The 20,353-nt window shown below is 38.0% G+C and overlaps 1 protein-coding gene across 6 annotated transcripts in view; it reads left to right on the top strand.

Moving 5' to 3' along the window:
• DAB2 (DAB adaptor protein 2) overlaps positions 1-20,353 on the top strand; it is a 60,163-nt gene that overhangs the window by 25,915 nt on the left and 13,895 nt on the right. For 4 of the 6 annotated variants that reach the window (XM_041749869.1, XM_041749870.1, XM_041749868.1 and 1 more), the window contains 8 exons: positions 11,818-12,004; positions 12,993-13,132; positions 14,062-14,160; positions 15,871-16,002; positions 16,514-16,594; positions 17,134-17,160; positions 17,408-17,461; positions 17,872-17,934. In XM_041749869.1, the coding sequence (XP_041605803.1) occupies positions 11,914-12,004; positions 12,993-13,132; positions 14,062-14,160; positions 15,871-16,002; positions 16,514-16,594; positions 17,134-17,160; positions 17,408-17,461; positions 17,872-17,934 (687 nt within the window). In that variant the 5' untranslated portion in view covers positions 11,818-11,913. Of the gene's footprint in view, positions 1-2,474; positions 2,604-11,817; positions 12,005-12,992; positions 13,133-14,061; positions 14,161-15,870; positions 16,003-16,513; positions 16,595-17,133; positions 17,161-17,407; positions 17,462-17,871; positions 17,935-20,353 lie in introns of those variants that run through there. The other 2 variants (XM_041749865.1, XM_041749866.1) reach the window with 2 other exon arrangements.

Below are 20,353 nucleotides of genomic sequence, written 5' to 3'. Positions count from 1 at the left end.
GGTGGCTCAGTAGTTGAGCATCTGCCTTTGGCTCAGGTCATGATTCCAGGGTCCTTGGATTGAGTCCCATATCAGGCTCCCTGCAAGAAGCTTGCTCTGACCTCTGCCTCTCTGTGTCTCTCATGTATAAATAAATAAAATCTTAAAAAATAAAAAAATAAATAAAAATATATATTCTTAACCATGGGGGTTAGCAGGACCACCATGATTCTTAGAGATGAAGTGTAAATGCCCTGCTGGCAGTGGATAACTTGCCCAACTAGGAAGATTATATCAGACATGGAAATGTGAGCCAATGGCAAGTTTCTCATGGAAGGTTAATTCCAACTCTAAGGGGAGATTGAACACTAAAACAAAGGACATATTCTGCTGGAAAGGCCACCTAGAACCCAGAAAGAACATGTTAGGGTAAGATAAACTGATCCTGTGTTGTTGTGGAAAAAAAAAAAAAAACAACTTTTTTCCATAGTATTGGTCTACATACAGACGCAGACAGAAAAAGAAGTTCTGCCTTCCATATACAATTACTACACACACCACAGTTTGACTCTTCTGTGCTGATATTACAAGGCAACTGGATTCTCGTTCTTTTAAGCTCTTCAAAACACAGCTTGTCTCTGAAACATGAGTTGTGGAAAGGTACAGAAACACTCAAGCAATGGCTTTGAGGATTATATAAATGTGGGCCTCTGCCTGGAAAGGAAAACCACATTGGGATTTAATATAATTCAGCCAGGCTATTAAAGAACAAACCAAATCTTAGGCAATGTTTCTTGCACTGGTTTTTGGAAGAGGAAAAGTTTAAGATTACCTGCTTGCTTTGAAAGTGTTCTGCTGTAGTATATCATAAAATAATTCTACTAGGGTACGTGGCTCTTCTTTCTTAGGTTTAAAATGTAGATGGTTCTAAATAACATGCTTTCTGTAGCTCTTCTAATATCCACGTAAACCTCCAAGATGACTGTTGTAATGATATTAGAGTAGAAGGCAGACTGTGTTTAACAATTAGGATTTATATGTACAAGTATCATAGGTGAAGGGCTCAAATGAACAAACTATTGTGTCCTGAAGTCTACACACTAGATATGCTGTACGCTCATTTTGACTTAATTCAGGACTATTTCATATGGGAACAAGAAAGCATAACTTGGTGTAGTGTGTTCTAGGACACAAACTAAGATTCATTTCTATGATTTATTTTAAAAGTAGCTTGCAGCTAGAAAAAGGAGTTTGTTTTGCTAACTACCCGAACTTGGGAAGTATAGACATGAAAAAAATGGAATACTTGCTTGTCAGTTTGGGTGGATATACATACAAGTAAGGGAAGACTGTTGAGAAAGGTATTAATAGTATTAGTGCATTGGCCTAGGCATCAAATGGTACAATGACAATCTTTTTCCCTCACCTTGGTTCATTAGTTTTTAGACGACTTTTTCCAGCAAGAGTTAAGTTAAGCATAATATCCATTATATATTTAAATGCCAAATTCAAAGTAAAAGTCGTATGTTTACTGTGTTTTCATATCTGTTCCATAATGCTTCTCCTCAAATCACTTCCCCAAAGGCCCTGCAGTGGAAACTTTCTAGAGGCTTCCATGTTAATAGCGGTATTTTTTTTTTTTAATTTAAAACCCTAAAATTGTTAGTATAAATTGTTCATTCCTTTAGAATACCTTCTTCCCTTCACTTTAGGATAAGAGGAAAGCAGAATGAAATATAGTATCCTGCTTGACCATTTAATAGTACACAATAGAGTTCTTCTCAATTCAAATTTTAAAACTCGTTTATTCCATTTGCCCATTCCAATTATCTATCAACACTTCAGCTTCTAAAAATCTTATTCCTTCCACATGCTTTTTTGGCATACTTTCTGGTTACTATCACTTCATAACCAGAAATGGCAAACTCTGCAAGGGCCCTTCTGTCACTGTCACTATAGCACGTGTCCTCAGTTGTGTGACAGCACCTTGGTGCAGGCTACTGTGCCACCACTAAAGCATGCTGGGTTTTCCCCACTAAAGCAAGTGCTTGGTGACTGAACCAGGTGCTGCCATCACTGGCCCTGCAGTAGTGTCTCAGCAGGGGGAGAAATGCCCAGCAGAATCCTGGCCTGTCTCCACAGGCCCGTGGTCACACAGCTCGTTCAGCCTGCTTACACGTACTACCCACTAGTCACTGTATCAGTGAGGCTGCCCAAAGTGCAAAAGTATCTTCTTGGCTGGGTTAGGTGGGAACTCTGACATTTTAGCCCAAGTCTTTATTGTAGACTTCTTACTGAATACCCGTTCCTCAGCCATGAAGTTTTCCCTTAATCCCTGCTTACTCACCATATTGCCAGCTACTTTTGAGCCTAAAGCCCAAGGTGTATGGCCCTCCTACCCCACAAAAAGCTATGGTATTCCCTCTTCCAGAACAATGAATTCCGAATAGCCTTTCCTTGGAATTAATGGGAATCATTCATGGCTTCTTCCATAGGTGACTTGATAACTTTCTAATAGAAAAAGCAGCAGCCAATAAGGTGATTCAAGATGGTACATGATATAAACTTGACTCAAGGATGAAGTCATCACCTTGCCAATCTCTCTTCCCCACATGACTCCTGAGGTATAATTACAAATGAAACAATAGCAGATAAGGAAACTAAAATACCACCTTGTTAGGGGGAATCAGGGCCCAGGAACCCCCAAATGCAGAGCTCTGATAAATCTAGGTTGAAGCACACTGTACACTAGACCAGAAATGACCCATTCCCTTTTCTGTGTCAGGTTGTATCTGCTACATTGCTCTGCCCAGCTCACTTGCGATATACAGAGCACATGTGCCATAGCTAGTTGAGCCACATCCAGATGGTTACTGGTGTCAGGGGTACCATGATAGAGCATAACCCAAGTGATCCATTGCCAACAACATAAAGCAATGACAGAAACATGATTTCAAACCTCCAAAGTTTCAATGTAACTTCCTTCCCTTTGTAGAAGTGAGTTAAAGGATAAAGTCACATTCCAGTTTTTCTTCTGTGTTCAGTCTAAGCTAAAGGAAGTGATGTTCAAGAACTGGGGTTGAATTATTGACTGGGATGTTAAAGTTGAGATGGGTATACACTCTAATGTCAATTAATCCAACTGCAGGCCTCATTTGTCCATGTGCACAAGAATTCCACATGGCCAGAAGACCACAGGGCTATTCCAATACTACAGTCTTTCTTAGAGTCTGCATAAGTGTAAAGAGAAGTTCTAGACTCAGTGCTCTATGTATGTCTTCGTTCATGCAAGCATACTAACTTATGCCCAGCTTTTCCAAAAGGCAAGAGCATATTTTTATTATGAGCTTACACTTTTCTTTTTCAAACTCTAGAGAGTTAACTGTTCTGAGTAGTGATAATACTGAAAGAACTGAGTAATATGATTATAAAATTGAGCATAAACTTAATACTTCAATAATTCAACTTGTGAACAATTTCAGACATTCCTAGTGAACCGCTTGCATTGCCCAATCTAGAGAATGGGCCCTCATCTGGATAACGTTAAGCTCCTTTTTAAAACTTAAAATCTCTTAAACACTATCATGATGCCATTTTTTAGGTTCTAGTAGGAGATATTCCTAATAAAAATTTATTTTAAAAACAAAATGGGTGTGGTGGGTACAAAAATTAAGAGAGGTCAAAATAAGTCAAAAATATTGAAAGTTGCCAACCCAAGAAGTCAAACTTTCTATTGTGCTTTAAAAAAGAAGGAAGGAAGGAAAGAAAGAAAGGAAGGAAGGAAGGAAGGAAGGAAGGAAGGAAGGAAGGAAGGAAGAAAGAAAGAAAGAAAGAAAGAAAGAAAGAAAGAAAGAAAGAAAGAAAGAAAGAAAAAACGAGCCACACACTGAATAGAAGAGAATGTACTAAAATGAATTTGAATTCTTTGATCTGTGAGTTGCAGCTCAAACCTAGCCAAATACTTTCATCCAAGCAGCCAAATCAACATTAATAAACCAGTTTGACCAAATAGGACTCCAGCTACCTAGGTAAAAAAGAATCCAGTGATAATATGTGATTAGATCACATAAAGTCATTTTTCTGTTTGGGTTCACAGAACACCTATGAAATGAAATTCTGCTAAAAATTCTGAATTTTTAAAAATTCTGCTGAAATTCTGTTTTCCTGTTCTGTGCTTGCTAGATCTACTAAATGGAACGTATTCTTGGTTCAGTCTGTATGTAATGGGCTTAGCACAGTCTTAAAAAATAGTTCTAAAAAAGTGACACATATAACCTCTAGGAATAGGACAGTAGAGTCTCACGTTAGGATTGAGATTTCTCTTGGCACCAGCTTTATCCCAACTAGCCATTTACCAGTAGACAAGTTAAACATTCTTTCTTGCCATCAGTTTCCTAATCTTTTGTAATGAAAGAGAGTGACCAATTACTCCCCGAGTTTCTTCCAGTTTAAACTCGAACCACTTGGTATTTCTTTAAGGGGACAAAGGATCATGGAAGTAAATGGTTGGACTTCACACTCATTGGTACATTAGAATTACCTGGGCATCCTTAAAATATATTGGTATCTATGTCTCTTGCCCTCAGAGATTTGGATCTAATCGATCTGGGTGTAGCATGCACATCTTTTTAGGAGCTCCCCAGTAAGAGTTCCCCGGGTGATGTGAGGTAGACCCTCTAAACTGCCAATGGTCATGATGTAGGCTTGGATTTGACTCAGCATCTCTTGGTGGCTCAGAGTAAATTCAGAAGCAGGAGTTGAACAGGAGTGGCTTTACCACTGGCAAACACTCTCGCTTCTTCACTTGGGCCTTACGGGTTAAAGCACTACATTCTTTTCTGTGTGTACTTGCTGGCTGTTTACTTGTTGGTCCTAGTTGTTCTGAAATTGTTTAAACAGTTGCTGTGGAAAAGCAATGTTGCTTGCAATGTAAGACTACACAGTACAGCACGTGAGACACAGCTTTGATTTAATCACAGCCACCATTCATTGTGCGCTTTCTATACAGTAGGCACTGAGGTTTCTTGTAACAAGTCTGCAAACTGTATTCCCATTTTACATAAGTGAATAGTAGAGAAGTTGCCTCAAGCTGCAGAGCTAGAAAATGGTGACTGTGTGTGAGACTTCCCCCAAGCCCCCACCCTTAGCAGTTCCGCTGTCATATCTCTATCTACAATGAACTGTCTGGGGAATTCTTGGTTTGACTTGGTTCCAAAGACAGGGAAAAGCTTCTCAGTTCAGTTCACTAGGTCCTTGAGCATGCTTTCCAAGGGTCAAAAGCAACGAAAAATGCTCCCTGTCAATGCATAACTTGTGTATACCTCCTTGACTCAGGCATGTTTTGTCCCTGAGGCCCCCACGGCAGTGTCAGCAGTTATAAGAGAATCTTCTAAGGACTCCTTTTCAGTGTGCATTAATGTAGTCTCATTTCCCCAATTAAACAGGCTGCAAAAATCTTACTATTACACCTGGGGCCTTTGCAGAGTAGAGTAGGTTTCCCTCGCCTAGGATTCCAAGCATTTTAAAGGAGAAAGGTCTTACGTTGAGTATCAGCAACAGCCTAACTTCGCTGTATCATTTCTGGCAACATCCCTTATTCTCAAAAGGCTACTTGGGAAATAATGGCAAATGCAGCTTGCTGCCCTCTCGGACCCTGAGATCTGCCTTAGAGGTTAATATTTCACATGTCCTAATGCACTACCTCGGCTGAGACAGGCATAAAGTTCCAAAGGACAAGGGAGCATATTTTCTGACAAGTACAAAGTACTGGACCCTCTAGCAAGGATGTTTATGTTGCTTTGTTCTTGATTCTTCTTAACTCTTTTCTGTGTCCATTTTATGTGACTCTTTCTGAAAAGTTAACTGGTATGTTAAAGTCAGTGGGAATATGCCTTTAAAGGCAACTTATAATACCAGTTAAAATCAGTGTGATTAAAAAAAAAAAAAGATAAGAGCAACCAGCATCTATAGTAGAAAAGCAAACATAGATCATGTTCAAATTTGAGCCTAATGACTTATTAGTGATTGATTTTGTTTTACTGAGTCCATTAATCTATAAAATAGACATATTTTGTTTCACAGAGCTGTCAGGATAAACGTTTCAAGTGCTTGGTAGGTTAAGTGTTTGTCCCACCCTCCTTAACATTAAAAACATAACATACCATTTGTGGAATGGTAGCCCCATTAAGCAAATCCTTAAGTTATTCCTTTTACCAACATTTGAGAATGACCAAGCACGTTTCTCTCTGCTACGTATAATTAGGGTAAGGAGATTGCTCAGAAGAGAGGGCCCACAGTGTCAGGATATTGCTGAGAATCCTTGAGTCATTACACAGTATCATTGCTGATACCCATGCAGTCCTCTGATGAAAAGGGTAAATAAGAATGAGGAGGTGCCAGCCAAACTTCTCACAACACAGATTTATCCCTATACTGGTATTCCAGGATCCTAAATACTGAATTCTTGAGTGAATCACCTTAAGGGATAAACAAACTAGCAGATTTTTTTTTTCTTGTGCAAGGGATATACTTGTCATGAGATGACTCAAGCAGTCTTCTTGTATACATTTCTCAGAACCTTCTCAGAAACTGAGAAAAGATGTTGCAAGCTCCATAATCTCTTCTAGTCATGTGATTCTTGTGCCATGGAAAGGGGAAGTTCCTGCTTTTTTTCAGGGAGGTTTGTGTTAAGTCCAGAATCCAAGTTATATATCTTTGCTCAAATGAGAACTAATTTTCTTGACTCAGCAAAGTCTTTTACAACTTTCTGTTCTATATTAGACCTTAAGAAGGAGTCAAGAATATACAATACCTTTAGATCCTCCTCTCTTTCCAACTGTACCTTCTCATTCCTCTCCTAGATCTTCTAATGAAGGAAATAACCCATCCCTAAGAACAAGAGGGTTGAAAAGAAAAAAAAAGAACAAGAAGGTTGTGCTTGTTCTAGCTAGGTTTAGATGGACAACTGTTCACCTGACCCTTTTTTAAAAAATACTTTGTTTATTTATTCATGAGAGACACACAGAGAGAGGCAGAGACAAAGGCAGAGGGAGAAGCAGGCTCCCTGCAGGGAACTGGATGCGGAACTCGATCCCGGAACCCCGGGATCAAGTCCTGAGCCACCTAGGCGTCCCTCACATGAACCTTCATATATGTTTTCGAGCTTCAATTTATAATCCCTGCTTCAAGATAAAACCCCTTGCATGTGTTTCCTGATTAATTTTGCACTTCTTGGTCAGAAGAGCATCTATGACTAAACCCAGTAAAGAAGGCTTTCTAGATTCCTTACATCTACTTGCTCCCCTTTTTGAAAACCTTTCACCTTACTAGAGCTTTAAAACAGAACACATAGATTAATGCAATCTACACATTTTTTTTTTTTTAACAATGCCCCTACTTTGGGAAAGTGATCAAAGAAAGTAATACGGCACCTTTTGGCCCTCAGATCCCTTTTCCAGCCCCAAACCCTTTCCAAAAACAATTCATCATAAAACCCGCTGAAGGTTTTATGAGAACAATGGACAATTCTGTAACATTGTTAGAAGGATTATGCATTTTAGTTTTACATGCTTAAGTTGATTATTCTCTACAGTGGGACCTGAGTCTAGAAGCAAGACTTTTTCCACCTACTTAATGTCAAATGGTAGGTTGGACATTTGGAAAGTCTGTGGTGGGATATTTGCTCTTCTAACCTTAGGAGAAAGGTAAATGTTTATCACTCTGGCATATGGGATACTGGAAGGACACTTTTATTAAAACCTTTCAAAAAAACCTCTAACATTTCATTATAAAGGTTTATCTCTGAGATTTGGGGCTCTGGGGCAGAGTCTATTCTCTGATCATTTCAGGGAAATAGGATACATTTTAAATGGTCTGGCCTGCAATGCAGACCTACCTTTCTTTAGTTATTGCAACCTGATATTCATATACCTTTTCTTCTTGGAATTTATGCTGAACAAATGTTTTCTCTCTATCATTTTTTTCTTCCTTGCCCCTAAAAACTGCTCATTCCTAAACAGTGGAAGGATATAATTAAAGGATACCAAATAGCTTTAAAACAATTCCAATAGTGTGAAAGGCTGTACTTAAGTGTCTGAAAAGAGAAGTTTTTGCTGTAAAACCAAGGTAGCACCATTCACTTTAGAACTCTTCCATCTTTGCCCAGTCTTCCAACACTATATTTGAGACCTGGTCTTGAGCTGTGAAGTTGTTGAGTCTTGTATTACTTTTATGGCTTATATACCACCATTCCTGCTCCCAAGCCCCTCAAAGTGTTTTGTGGCACTTCTCAAATTTCTTTAAAATATTCTCACTTTAGAATAAAATTTGCCAAATTTAATGACCTAAATATTGTCTTGTCAGAAGTAACATCCTGCAGAAAAGTGCAATATTAGGTTCCAAAGATGGTCAGTAAACTCTTTTGCCCGGATTATTTTCAAGCTGAACCGGAGGGGAGGAGGGGCAGGCTTCAGAGAGAGGTCTTACCTACTCTCTTCGGGAGCAAATAGGTAACTCGATGAACTAGATGTGGGGGAGAGGTGAGTTTGGCATATTTGAAAAGGTAAAGAGTCTAAAAACAAATAATTCTCTAAAAAAAAAAAACACACAAGAAACTTGAGGATGCTATACAAAGGTGTAAAGAAAGAATATTAACGTTAAGAAGGAGCAGAATCTTTAAGAGTCTTGCAAACAAAACCCAAAATGTCTAAATTTTGTCCTAAATGCAAGAGGAACCACCACAAGATCAAGAATGAAAGCTTCCAATGTCATTCTAAAATTTAGAAGAATTTCATCGTTTAAAAAAAAATCCAGATCATCCTAATGCAGAAAATACATGCCATGGACTGGAGCATCAAGGTTGTTATGGGAGCAAAAGGGAGGGAGGGAAAAGGCTCACAAAAGGATATAAGTGTCTGATGTATGCAGCCAAATACCCCCAAAAAGTTGAACAACAAAGTAATTGGATTTGGGCAGGATACCCATCAGCAGTTCTAGTTGATTTTCTGAGAGTAGAGTTGAGATGAACAGTTCTTTGAGAGGAAGGGAATATGAAAGAGTAGAAGGTAGGAGACTATCAAGTATTTAATCATGAAGGAACATGAGATGACAATTAGAGGACTACAAGGTCACAAAGAAGTGTTTTCCTTATTTCTGAGAAGAGATATGAGCAACTTATAAAGGAGAGGGCCTGATGGGAAAAAGGTGAGGATGCAGGAGGGTGCATGTTCCTACAGAGGACGTGCTTAGGTCAGAATTTAGTCTTACCTCCTGATGTTGTTAATACAGGCAAATATCCTCTAGAATTAGAATAAATTCTCTGAAATTAAGAAAATAATTATTAGCTTCCTGAAATTAGAGGAGTATGGATATGACTAGGAGACTTATCATGTCACCAGAAAACAAATCATGGGAACCACTGAAATCAGTCAAGACATATGAAATAGAGATAGTCGCATTAGTTTCCTAGGGCTGCCATAACAAATCATCAAAAACTAGTCAGCTTAAAACCACAGAAACCTATTCTCTCACAGTCCTGAAGTCAGCAGCCCAAAATCAAAATGTCAACAGGGCTTGCTTGTTACTTCTGGAGGTGCAGATGGACAACCTGTTCTGTGCTTCTCTCCCAGCTTCTGGTGGACATTGCCAATCCTTGGCATTCCTGGTTTGTCAATGGAGTCTTCGCTTCTGTATTCACATTACCTTCTCCTTTGTGTGTCTGTCTCAAATTTCTCTTTGCTTTGCTTTTATAAGGACATCTGTTATGGGATTTAGAGTCCTCCCAAATCCAGGATGATCCTAACTCAAGATCCTTAGTGACAATTGCAAATATCTTTTTCTCAAATAAGGCCACATTCAAAGGTTTGAGGCTTAGAATTTGAACATAATCTTTTTTAGGGGCCATTACATATGTGTAATAGAGCATCTCTGTAGCTTGTATGAGGCTTCTCAGAGGAGAGCCATCAGGGTAACATGTGAGGAACTTTGGCTTCTGGCCAGTCAGCCTGGGTTAGACCCAGGTTTTACCACTTTAGCAGCTGTATAATTTAAAACCCCCGTGCTTTGGCTTTCCCTCTGAAAAAGTGAAATAATACTATATCATAATACTCATAGGGTTACTCTGAATTTATTGTCATTAATACATGTTAAAGTCTACTAGTACCTGGCCCCAAACTGGGTCTTGAGTAAACAGGGCTTTGAGTCCTCTACTACGTAAGACTTTTCATCTAAAAAGAGACTGTCTCCCTGGCTGTCGACCAGTCAGGTGTCTTTGAGCAAAATTAACTACTAAATCTCCAAATTAAAGAATTCAGATAACATTAATCATATATGGATTTCTGTATGTGTGTGTTTTCCAAGACTATTAATACTATAGAGACTATTTAAAGACTCATGGCAGGGTGGGGGGGATGAAGTATGCACCTTGAGGAAAATGTGGAAATTTACGAAGCCAGGGAAGTGCAATTTAAAAAGCTGAGTAGCAGAAATGTAAGACTTTTTATCCTTAAGTATCTAGATAATAGCATACATTTCCATGTGGGGGACTTGATCCTTGAGTTTAAAAAATTCAAATAGAGCACTTGTGTGACTCAGTTGGTTAAGCATCTGCCTTTGGCTGGGGTCATGATCTCAGGATCATGGAATCAAGCTCTGTTTGGGCTCCCTGCTCAGGAGGGAATCTGCTTCTCCCTTTGCCCCTCCTCCCTATTTAGGCACAAGTACACTTTCCCTGTCTCTCAAATAAATAAAATCTTTTTTAAAATGCTCAAATAAATGGGTGCTTTAAAAACAGAATTAAGAGAACTTTTTGGGATGGGAGAAGTATAACAATCTGTGGGTGGTGGTAACAGGTTAACAAAACTATGCATGGCTCGGCTTTCCTCTGATCTTCAGTCCATGTAGAAGGTTAACCTTTCTCTAGCTCTCTCAGAAGCTATGTAGAAACTTTGACTCTTGGAGGTGAAAGAACCTTTTAAAACATTAGTTCACTTCTTTGTGCTTACAATGACTCGAAGTTTTTCTGTTTTACCTGCCATGATACATAAGGAAGCCTTGTGAGAGCACATACCACAACTGCCTTGAGGATAATAATGGTAAAAAATAGCATAAAAGTATTTACACTCAATGAATTGCACAAGAGACATCCCATTAATTCATTCTTCCCCTAGTGTGTTAATGTCAAAAACAGTTGTCCTTTATTTTATTTTTTTTAACTGTATTGAAGTTTGCTTTGCCAACATATAGTATAACACCCAGTGCTCATCCCATCAAAGTTATAGTGCTCAGATAGCCCTGGAAATCATATGCAGAATCACAACATGTAAAAATACATATATATGTATTTGTCAATAAGAATAAGATAAAATGTATGCCTCTATTTTTGACACTGCCTTTACAATTAAATGAGGTTTTGAAGAACCGGAATTTATAATGTCCAATTTCAGATGCTAATTACAATCATCTCAGACTCCACATCCAATATATTTGTATTTTGCTATGAAATCCTATTTTTGCATGTATGACATGTTTTGATCCCTACCTTTAATACTGGATTTTTATGCCAAAATTCCAATGCAAACTACTTAGGTAGGTAATCCTTAAATGCTACCAGATATAAATTCTTAAAGAAAAACCTAGTAAACTCCTCTTCCCATTTTGGAAAGTACAAAAAAAAAAAAAAAAAAACAGTCTACACACTCCTATTCTGAGTTTGGTCTAAGGGGAGAAAGAACAAAATGAGTCTGAAGAAATATACTCACAAATCACTAGTTGCAAGCCTAGTAGGATAAAGTCTGGGTTTGCCATTATGATCTCATCATGCCTCTAACACTCTGCCCACAGGTGTCTGTAGTAGGTTATGCTCATTTGAGACTTCGGGGATCGCCTGGTGTCACTCAGTGTCTGCTGGTGCTGGAGTTTGCTGTCTGCCTTCTCGCCATGTCTAACGAAGTAGAAACGAGCACAACTAATGGTCAGCCTGACCAACAGGCTGCACCAAAAGCACCATCAAAGAAGGAAAAAAAGAAAGGTATGAAGAAATCTGAGGCCATTGAGGGGAGCCAGTGTTGCTTACCTCTGAAGAAATGTGGGGTTTGAGGTAAATGAAGTAAGAGCTGGCCCTTGCTGCACTTCAACCACAGCCAACTCTCAAATTCTCCTCTACAGGAAAGTTGGACTTTGGCAGAGACTATTTTACTCCACTTACATATTGTAAGACAGATATGTCTCTGAATCCTGTGATTGCACCAACTGGATCCTGATGAGAAGCATTGATAGTAGCTTGTTTAATTGATAAACACAACTATCAATTATTATATGATTATCTTTAGGTAGCCTACTTACCACGTTGCTTTACTGAAGTAGCTGTTTTTCGAAAACCAAGATCTTTATTTTCTTAGACCCTGTTCTCTTGACCTAAAGGACCACTAGAAAGTGCCAGAGTCCTTAATCATTCATAGTTTAAGAGTATGCCGTGGCTTGCATGTCTTTTACTGTTATACTTTAGCTGCAGAATGAGACAACTGCAGTCTTTTTAAGAAAATAAAAAAAAAAAAGTTATAAAGATGAGATAATTATCTTCATGATTTTCAAACGAATTTATTCATAATTTTTTCTGCCTTAATGACAGTTCGAAATGCTAGTAAGTAGTGCAGTAGCTTATTTCTCTTTAATTAAAAAGCATTATCCTCTTTATTTTCTTTTGAAAATATTTTTTTTAATTATGATGAAGAATATCCCCAGATCTCACCTCCCACGGTCCCCTAAGTTTTCCATAATTCAGTCCATTTTGTACTTTAAGAGTTCATTTTTCTCTTCACCCCAGTGTTACAGATTACAATTTTACTGAAAGGAAGTAAGAATAAAGACAGAGTATTGTATATTTGAGCAATTGTAATAAAACCAATATTTCTACTACTCAGATTTGGAGACTCAGGAACATATTTGGTCATACCTGGGGATGATATTTAAAGACCTTTATAAATCTTTTATCCTATATTTCTTTTTTTGTTCCTCAGGCTCTGAAAAGACAGATGAGTATCTTTTGGCCAGATTCAAAGGTGATGGTGTAAAATACAAGGCCAAGCTAATTGGCATTGATGATGTGCCCGATGCAAGAGGGGATAAAATGAGCCAAGATTCTATGATGAAGCTAAAGGTAAGAAGGGAAAGCATGCTTTGTCTCCATCTCAAGCAAATATCCAGCAGAGAGAATTATATTAGAAGTTTGTGTTTACCTATATATCAATTATTTGAAAGGAAAACATTTCTAATCACATAATTGATCCAGTGGTGCCTCATTTTCTGAGGAGTCTTAAGTTTGCTTTCTTATTGTGAATGCAAACAGGGTTCAGTCTAATAGGTCTGAAATTCTAGGGACCTGACTTAATCTCATACTTCAGGACTGTAGATGCCTTTTCCTTTGGGTAGATCAAGTTTTAGATCCTGGAAGGACTCAGGTGAAATTCAGGTCTCTATTTGGAGCCTGTAGCTCTTTAGCATTAGCCCTGTGGGTTGTTTTTTGTTTTTGTTTTTTTTTTTAAAGATTTTATTTGTATTCATGAGACACAGAGAGAGAGGCAGAGACACAGGCAGAGGGAGAAGCAGGCTCCATACAGGGAGCCCAACGTGGGACTTGATCCCGGGCCTCCAGGATCATGCCCTGGGTGGTATGCAGTGCTAAACAGCTGAGTCACTCAGGCTGCCCCCTTGTGGGCTTTTAAATTTTTAAATTCTAGCACTGTCGCTATGTGAAACTAATTAAATAAATAATAATTGTTAAATAAGGCCAGACCTCGAAGGAGCATCTTTGAAGATCTAATCCAGTCTTCTTGTCTTTACCAATGACCATTCTGAGGCCAAGAGAATTAGAATGACTTGTCCAAGGTCACATAACTAACACAGGATGTCCTGGCTCATTGTCCTCTCTTTCATTCCACCCTCTCTTTCATCTATTATGAAAGGTGCCTGATTCTTTTGTAGATGGTAAACCAATCTGAAAATAGAGCTGTCTTTTAAATGTTTTAGCATCAAGAGCATCGTAGGGTAGTTTTAACTGGATTTTTCTTGTTTTCCCAATACCATCAGGGAATGGCAGCAGCTGGTCGGTCTCAGGGACAGCACAAACAGAGGATTTGGGTCAACATTTCTCTTTCTGGGATAAAAATAATTGATGAGAAAACTGGGGTAAGAATTCACTTTCACTAACACCTTTCTGACTGCCTGAGTCTGACAATGTGACTTAAATCTCAGCTCCCTGTTTTCCTTTTCAAAAATTTGTAGGGGAAAAAAAAATATATATATATTATATTATATTTATATTATATATATATATATATATATTACTTCTCCAGAAATAACAGGCAGAAAACAGATAGGGTAGGAAGTGGGGAGTCAAGATACTTTATTTTGAAATTTATTTTCTGTAAGGGATGTGAACTTCCAGTCTATAAACACAGATGTGCTGTAAATATCACTTTAGTATTTTTTGGACCCCAGGTACACAGAACTAGATTAACCCTCAGCCCTGGTCTGTGACACTGTCATAGATCTATGCCTGGCTTTCGTTTTAATATATTGACTACATGCAAACTTACAGGCCAACCTGAAGCTAAAATATTACCTGTAACACATTTACCTTTTCTTTCTTCTCTCTTTTCCCTTTCTCTTCACCCTACAGATGTATCCTTGCTTTTGTGTGTGTGTGTGTGTGTGTGTGTGTGTGTGTGTGTGTGGTTGCTGTTATTCTACTGCATAGGAACAGCCATGCTTATTTTGTTTATTTTTTTGTGAACTTATCAAACGATGATCATACCTCAGGTTCTCTGAGACTTTATTTTCTCTACCCAACATAACATCATAAGATTCATTTACTTAAAATGTTGTTTGTAGCTCATTTCCATTGCTATAAAATACTCTGTTGTATCAAGGTATTGTGGGGAGACCGCCAGTTATTATCCATCCCTCCCTAGAGATGTCCATTATCTATCATGCAAAATCCACTGGTCACATATAGAGCCCTGGAACCCTGACACCTGCTCGCTCGCTCACCCTGCTGGTCCTCATGCACTGCTGTTTCCATTCTCCTTCATCTCTCAAGTTGATTTTCCCAAGCCCATCATAGAGTGGAAGCAGGTTTCCCTCAAGCATTCTTGTTTCCCAAATCTTCTAAAATACCCAGCATGAACTTTGCAGTGGCACAAGACATTTGGAAACAAAAACCAAGACACATTATGACCACCTACGGATATCCCTGAAGAGTTGAGCCCTGCTATGTGCTTGAAAGGATTAAGAGAAAGGGAAGCAGGAGGATAGAGGGGAAGGCACTACTAAACCAACAAACCATGTAACTCCTCGATACTGATGTGAGCATGGGAAATACTTGATGCCGGCATTTGATGACTTCCAGTATATTCTGGGGATAATTGTTCCAATGGTACTTAGGATGATTTTTCTGGCCACTCAGAGCCACTGTCAAAGGGATCCCTGTGAATGCTGTTCTAGCTTAGTTATGCTGTTCACCTGGGTTTGTCTTTTAGTTGGGAAAGTTGACCCACTTGAATGGTTTAGTAGTAAAACATCTCATCTTTGCTTTAGAAACTCTTGGTCTCATAATCCTCAATCCTTTCTTGCCGTGTGGCATCGCATCTTGGGGATGAAGCCAATCAAGTATCAATATTCTAAGAAGTGTTTTTCCCATTTCTGTTTTCTATTCTTGGTTCTTTTTGAAGTCCTTACTAACAAGGATAAATGTAGCTCTGGCCTTAAACCAGAGGCAAAGATTTCTTCCTTCAAAGATTTTGGCTTTTCGGAAATGCCTGGGTATCTGATGCTTTGTTGTGTTACATTGTAGATTCTAGTTGTATCAATAAATCTTTTTTTATCTTTCTTTTTCAGGTAATAGAGCATGAACATCCAGTAAATAAGATTTCCTTCATTGCCCGCGATGTGACGGACAACCGGGCATTTGGTTATGTGTGTGGAGGAGAAGGCCAGCATCAGTTTTTTGCCATAAAAACAGGGCAACAGGTAAGCCCCAAGCCTTGACAAATTTCTGGAGGAGGGCTTTGTCCTCAGTTGAGCATAGAGTGTCTTCAACTAGAGATCTTGCTAAAGACAGTTGGATATGGGAAGACTAAGTAGTGATTGAGAGGATGACCATCTTCATTGGCCTTAGGATAAGACCTTGTCATTGGTCATTGAGGACCATGTCATATACGGATAAGAATTGTTAGAATGGGCTTTCTCATAAGGTCAATGTTGATTTTAGAACAATAATGGATTATTCCCCAAAATCCTGAAGGGACTTGGAAAGTTACCATAGTCCTTGTTTTGTTTAAATACTTCTTTATTCTGCTGCCCTTTATGTATCTGGCAGTGAGGATGGGGGTAGTGGTGATCCCCCATAAACCAGGGGAGGATAGTAAGAGGCTTTAAGAGAAAGGAAAAAAAGAAAACAGTACTAATCAGAACTTATGGGGGAGGCAAAAAGAAAATAATAAGATTAAAATACTCATAAAGATGCTTTTTCTTGCTTCAGGCTGAGCCATTAGTCATCGATCTTAAAGACCTCTTTCAAGTTATCTATAATGTAAAGAAAAAGGAAGAAGAAAAGAAAAAGGCAAGTACTACCCACTAGTGACTCTATTAAACTTAAGACTATATTCAGGACCATGTTTGAACTTTATGTAAACATATGGCCTATCTGGAGAGTTGACTTCTTTGTGGCTCGCCAAAGAATAGACAGTTTAGAAATGTATTGTCTCTTTTTCCCAGTAGAGCCATGGATGGATGTTATACTTAGACATTTCTGATTTTCAGTCCCTGACTCTTTTCTCCCCACAAGCTTCACATTGGTTCCAAAGACTGTACTTGATAACCAAGTTTAAGTGCAGAAACTGTATTCAAACTTAAACCAAGTTTAAGTTTTCAGAAACTGTATTTAAAAATTCAAATCTAGTATTGATATGAAAAGGGCAGAGGAATGTAGGGCTAGAAATAATATATATATATATATATATAATATATAATAATATGCAAGATCTTCTCTTGCCTCATGCCCAAGAGCCTATATATATATATATATATATATATATATATATATATATATCCCTTTAAGTGTAGTTACTAAGATCATTGAATTTGTGTCTTTCTTTTTAGATGGAAGAAGCCAACAAAGCAGTAGAGGTAAAACTTCATCTTTACTTCTTGTGAATTGCACATGTGTTGTATATAAGTCCTTGTTTGCTACCTGTCCAGGCATGCTCCCGTCCTAGCTTATGACTATGTGTCCATGATCCCTCTGGCCATAGAAGATGTGTATTTGAATTATCAGTGCCAGAATCATAACTTCTTAGCAAGCTGATACACTAGGAAATTAAATTCTATAAGAAAACTCACCAATTAAACCGTTAAATATTTGCCATCTTTTCAGAATGGGAGTGAGACCCTACTGACCCTTGATGACCAAGCTAACAAACTGAAATTGGTATGTATGTGATTTTTTTATGATTCTTATAATTGTTATTTAACTGAACATGGGTTTACTTCCTATAGATGTTGCTAATACCAAATCTGCATTGAATCTGTATGGAAGTCCAGTTATGAGAACAATTTCCCTAAACATTAATATAACAAAGATTAAAAGTAATCTTTTTAGTAAACACATCTGAATCTAATCCACAAATTTTTTTAAGAGTGTGGACTAGATGGATTTGTTTGGGGACATGCCTACACTTCCAGACATAAATAGCCTAATATCAAATCTATGTTAGTTAAACGAAAATCAAATTATGACAACAGATTTTCCTAAACTTTAGTTTAGGAAACAATTACAACAATATACAAAGTAAAACTTTTTGTAGACACATCTGAATCTAATCCAAATACTTTTTTAAGGGTGTTGACCAGATGGATTTGTTTGGGGACATGTCTACACCTCCTGACCTAAATAGTCCAACAGTAAGTGCCTGTTTTTAAATTTGCAATGTAATGAAAATGACATCTATAATTCAAATTGGCAATTAACCAGAAATCTTGAGCATCTTGTTGAAACTTGGAAGGTAACTGCTGATTTTTCCACATAAAATTTTACTGGCTACTAGAACAAAATTGCATCTTAAGTTACCATGGGAACCTATCTGCACTAATTCAGATATATTAATTTTGCTTGGAGGTTAGATCTGAGCAGTAGGACAGGCAATGAAATCCTTCTTGGTCTTACTTAGACTCAGAAAAAAAGCTGAATAATAATCCTTGGCATAAGTTCCACTTGAAGGAAGTGTTTGCTAGATGATTAATTGTAAAACCACCTGGCCTCTTCAATATTTTTCTATTCTTTCTAGTGTGACTTAACAGCCTAAGCTTGGTATGAAGTAAGACTTAAATAAAATGCTCAGTTATGTTTAACCAAGGGCTGTCCTTGTTTTAAAAAGTTGTTCATTCTTTGAAGGACACTATAGTGTATCAAGTCTTCTAAATATTGATCTGTAACAACCCTCTGAGAATGGAGCAGTATTTTCCTTTATGGATAAGGAAATGGTGATTCAGAAAAAAACTCACTCAGCCAAGAAAGAGATCCTGATTCAGAGCTTAAGCACAAGTCTCAGACCTTCCAAAACAGGCCTCAAGTTAAACTACCCATGTAATTTTAAATGACTTCTTATAACTATTATTTTTTTTAGCAGTTTCTTGAGTACCTGACATTCACAGGGCACAGAAAGAAGTGAGCTGTACAATGTCAATGACATCATGGAGTTTACTGTCAAGCAGGCAGAGCTTGCTTAAAACTAATCACAAAAACCATTAATTGATGTTAATTACATGATATTTGTCTAGTTTAGAAGTTCATATAGTGCCTCGAACTAAATGAGTTTCTGGACTTGAACATAAAAGATGAGAAGGCAATAACCAGACAAAAAGAGCATCAGTCTAGAATTATGAGAAGAATGTCTGTCTAGGAGTCTCTTATATCAGGGAATTATCAAGAAAGTCTACTTGGCCAAGAAGGTCATAGGAATTAAAGCAGCAGCAGGATAAAGGACTGGGTAAGTCTCACTTGCCAGAATATTGCAGAGAATGGCAGCCCATGAACTTTCACATAACATGCTCAGGCCTGATGAGGTGGGAAGGAGCAGAGGCTGCATACTCTCTTCTCTGTCCCCAACTCTATGAGATTCATGATGCAAAACAGCATTTCAGAGGCTCTAAAAAAGCCTGCAGTAGAGAAGAAGCCTGTTCAGTGTTCTTTTCAGTGGTGAGTCCTAACTCACTTGTATGTGGAACCTTTTATTCTTCATAACATTTGTTACCATCCTAAGGATAAACTTTTAAAATACAAGATTAGATGATCCTGAAATGTCCATGCTAGCCCTGAAGTCCTTTTGATTCCTAGACAGCTTTGCCCCCTCCTCCATGGTAGCACCCTTCCCAAAATGAATTGATATCTAAATGATCTACTTTCCAAGTATAACTGACATTCAAACATGTATCTTAAAAGAGATCAAAACACTCAAAGTAGAATTCCAGTAGGATAGGCAGGAAAGCACTAACTATTCCATCTGCTTCTGTAGACTTGTAGTAAGTTCTGAAAAAGGAAATGAAAAACAACATGAGTATTCCTTAATCTTAGTTATATTAGACCTAATGCATTCTAAGAATTTTTGGTTTATAGAAATTACAAAAAGTTTTAAACTAATAATAAATTAAAGTAATAAATACCATCATTGGGCAGCCCAGGTGGCCCAGGTGGCTCAGCAGCTCAGCGCCGCCTTCAGCCCAGGGCCTAATCCTGGAGACCCAGGATCGAGTCCCACGTCAGGCTCCCTGCATGGAGCCTGCTTCTCCCTCTGCCTGTGTCTCTGCCTCTCTCTCTCTCTCTGTGTCTCTCATGAATAAATAAATTAAATCTTTAAAAATAAATAAATAAATAAATAAATATCATCAAAGTAGATGGTATCTGAAAAGTGAGAGCGTGTTAATGGCACTCATTGTGTGCTGGTTGGATTTTGCCCACGTTTGTACATATTGACTCCATAGTCATAGGCCACAAAATGGACTTATTTCTACTTGATAAAACTAGAATGTTTAAAAATATTCATAACCTTAAAGTGGTTGCTCTGGAAGAGATGAAGAGAGGAAGAAACCTAAATTACCTGGACTTTATTAGTGGTTCCCTGACCCATCTGCCCCTCCCCCAGCATTTAAACAGAATAGTTTTATGCATTTTATGCGTTTCAAATAAAACTCATGTTGCAAACTAAGTGGCATCCCTTAGAACATAATTTTTATTGGAAAATAATTGAATAGTATCCTTCCATACTGCCACTCAAAAGAAAAAGAAGAAAAAAAAAAAAACAAAAGACATTTCTCAAACTTTAAA

This window comes from Vulpes lagopus, chromosome 3 (genome assembly GCF_018345385.1).
Source record: "Vulpes lagopus strain Blue_001 chromosome 3, ASM1834538v1, whole genome shotgun sequence".
In the NCBI taxonomy this organism is placed as follows: domain Eukaryota; kingdom Metazoa; phylum Chordata; class Mammalia; order Carnivora; family Canidae; genus Vulpes; species Vulpes lagopus.
This window is presented reverse-complemented; position numbering and strand designations above follow the sequence as displayed.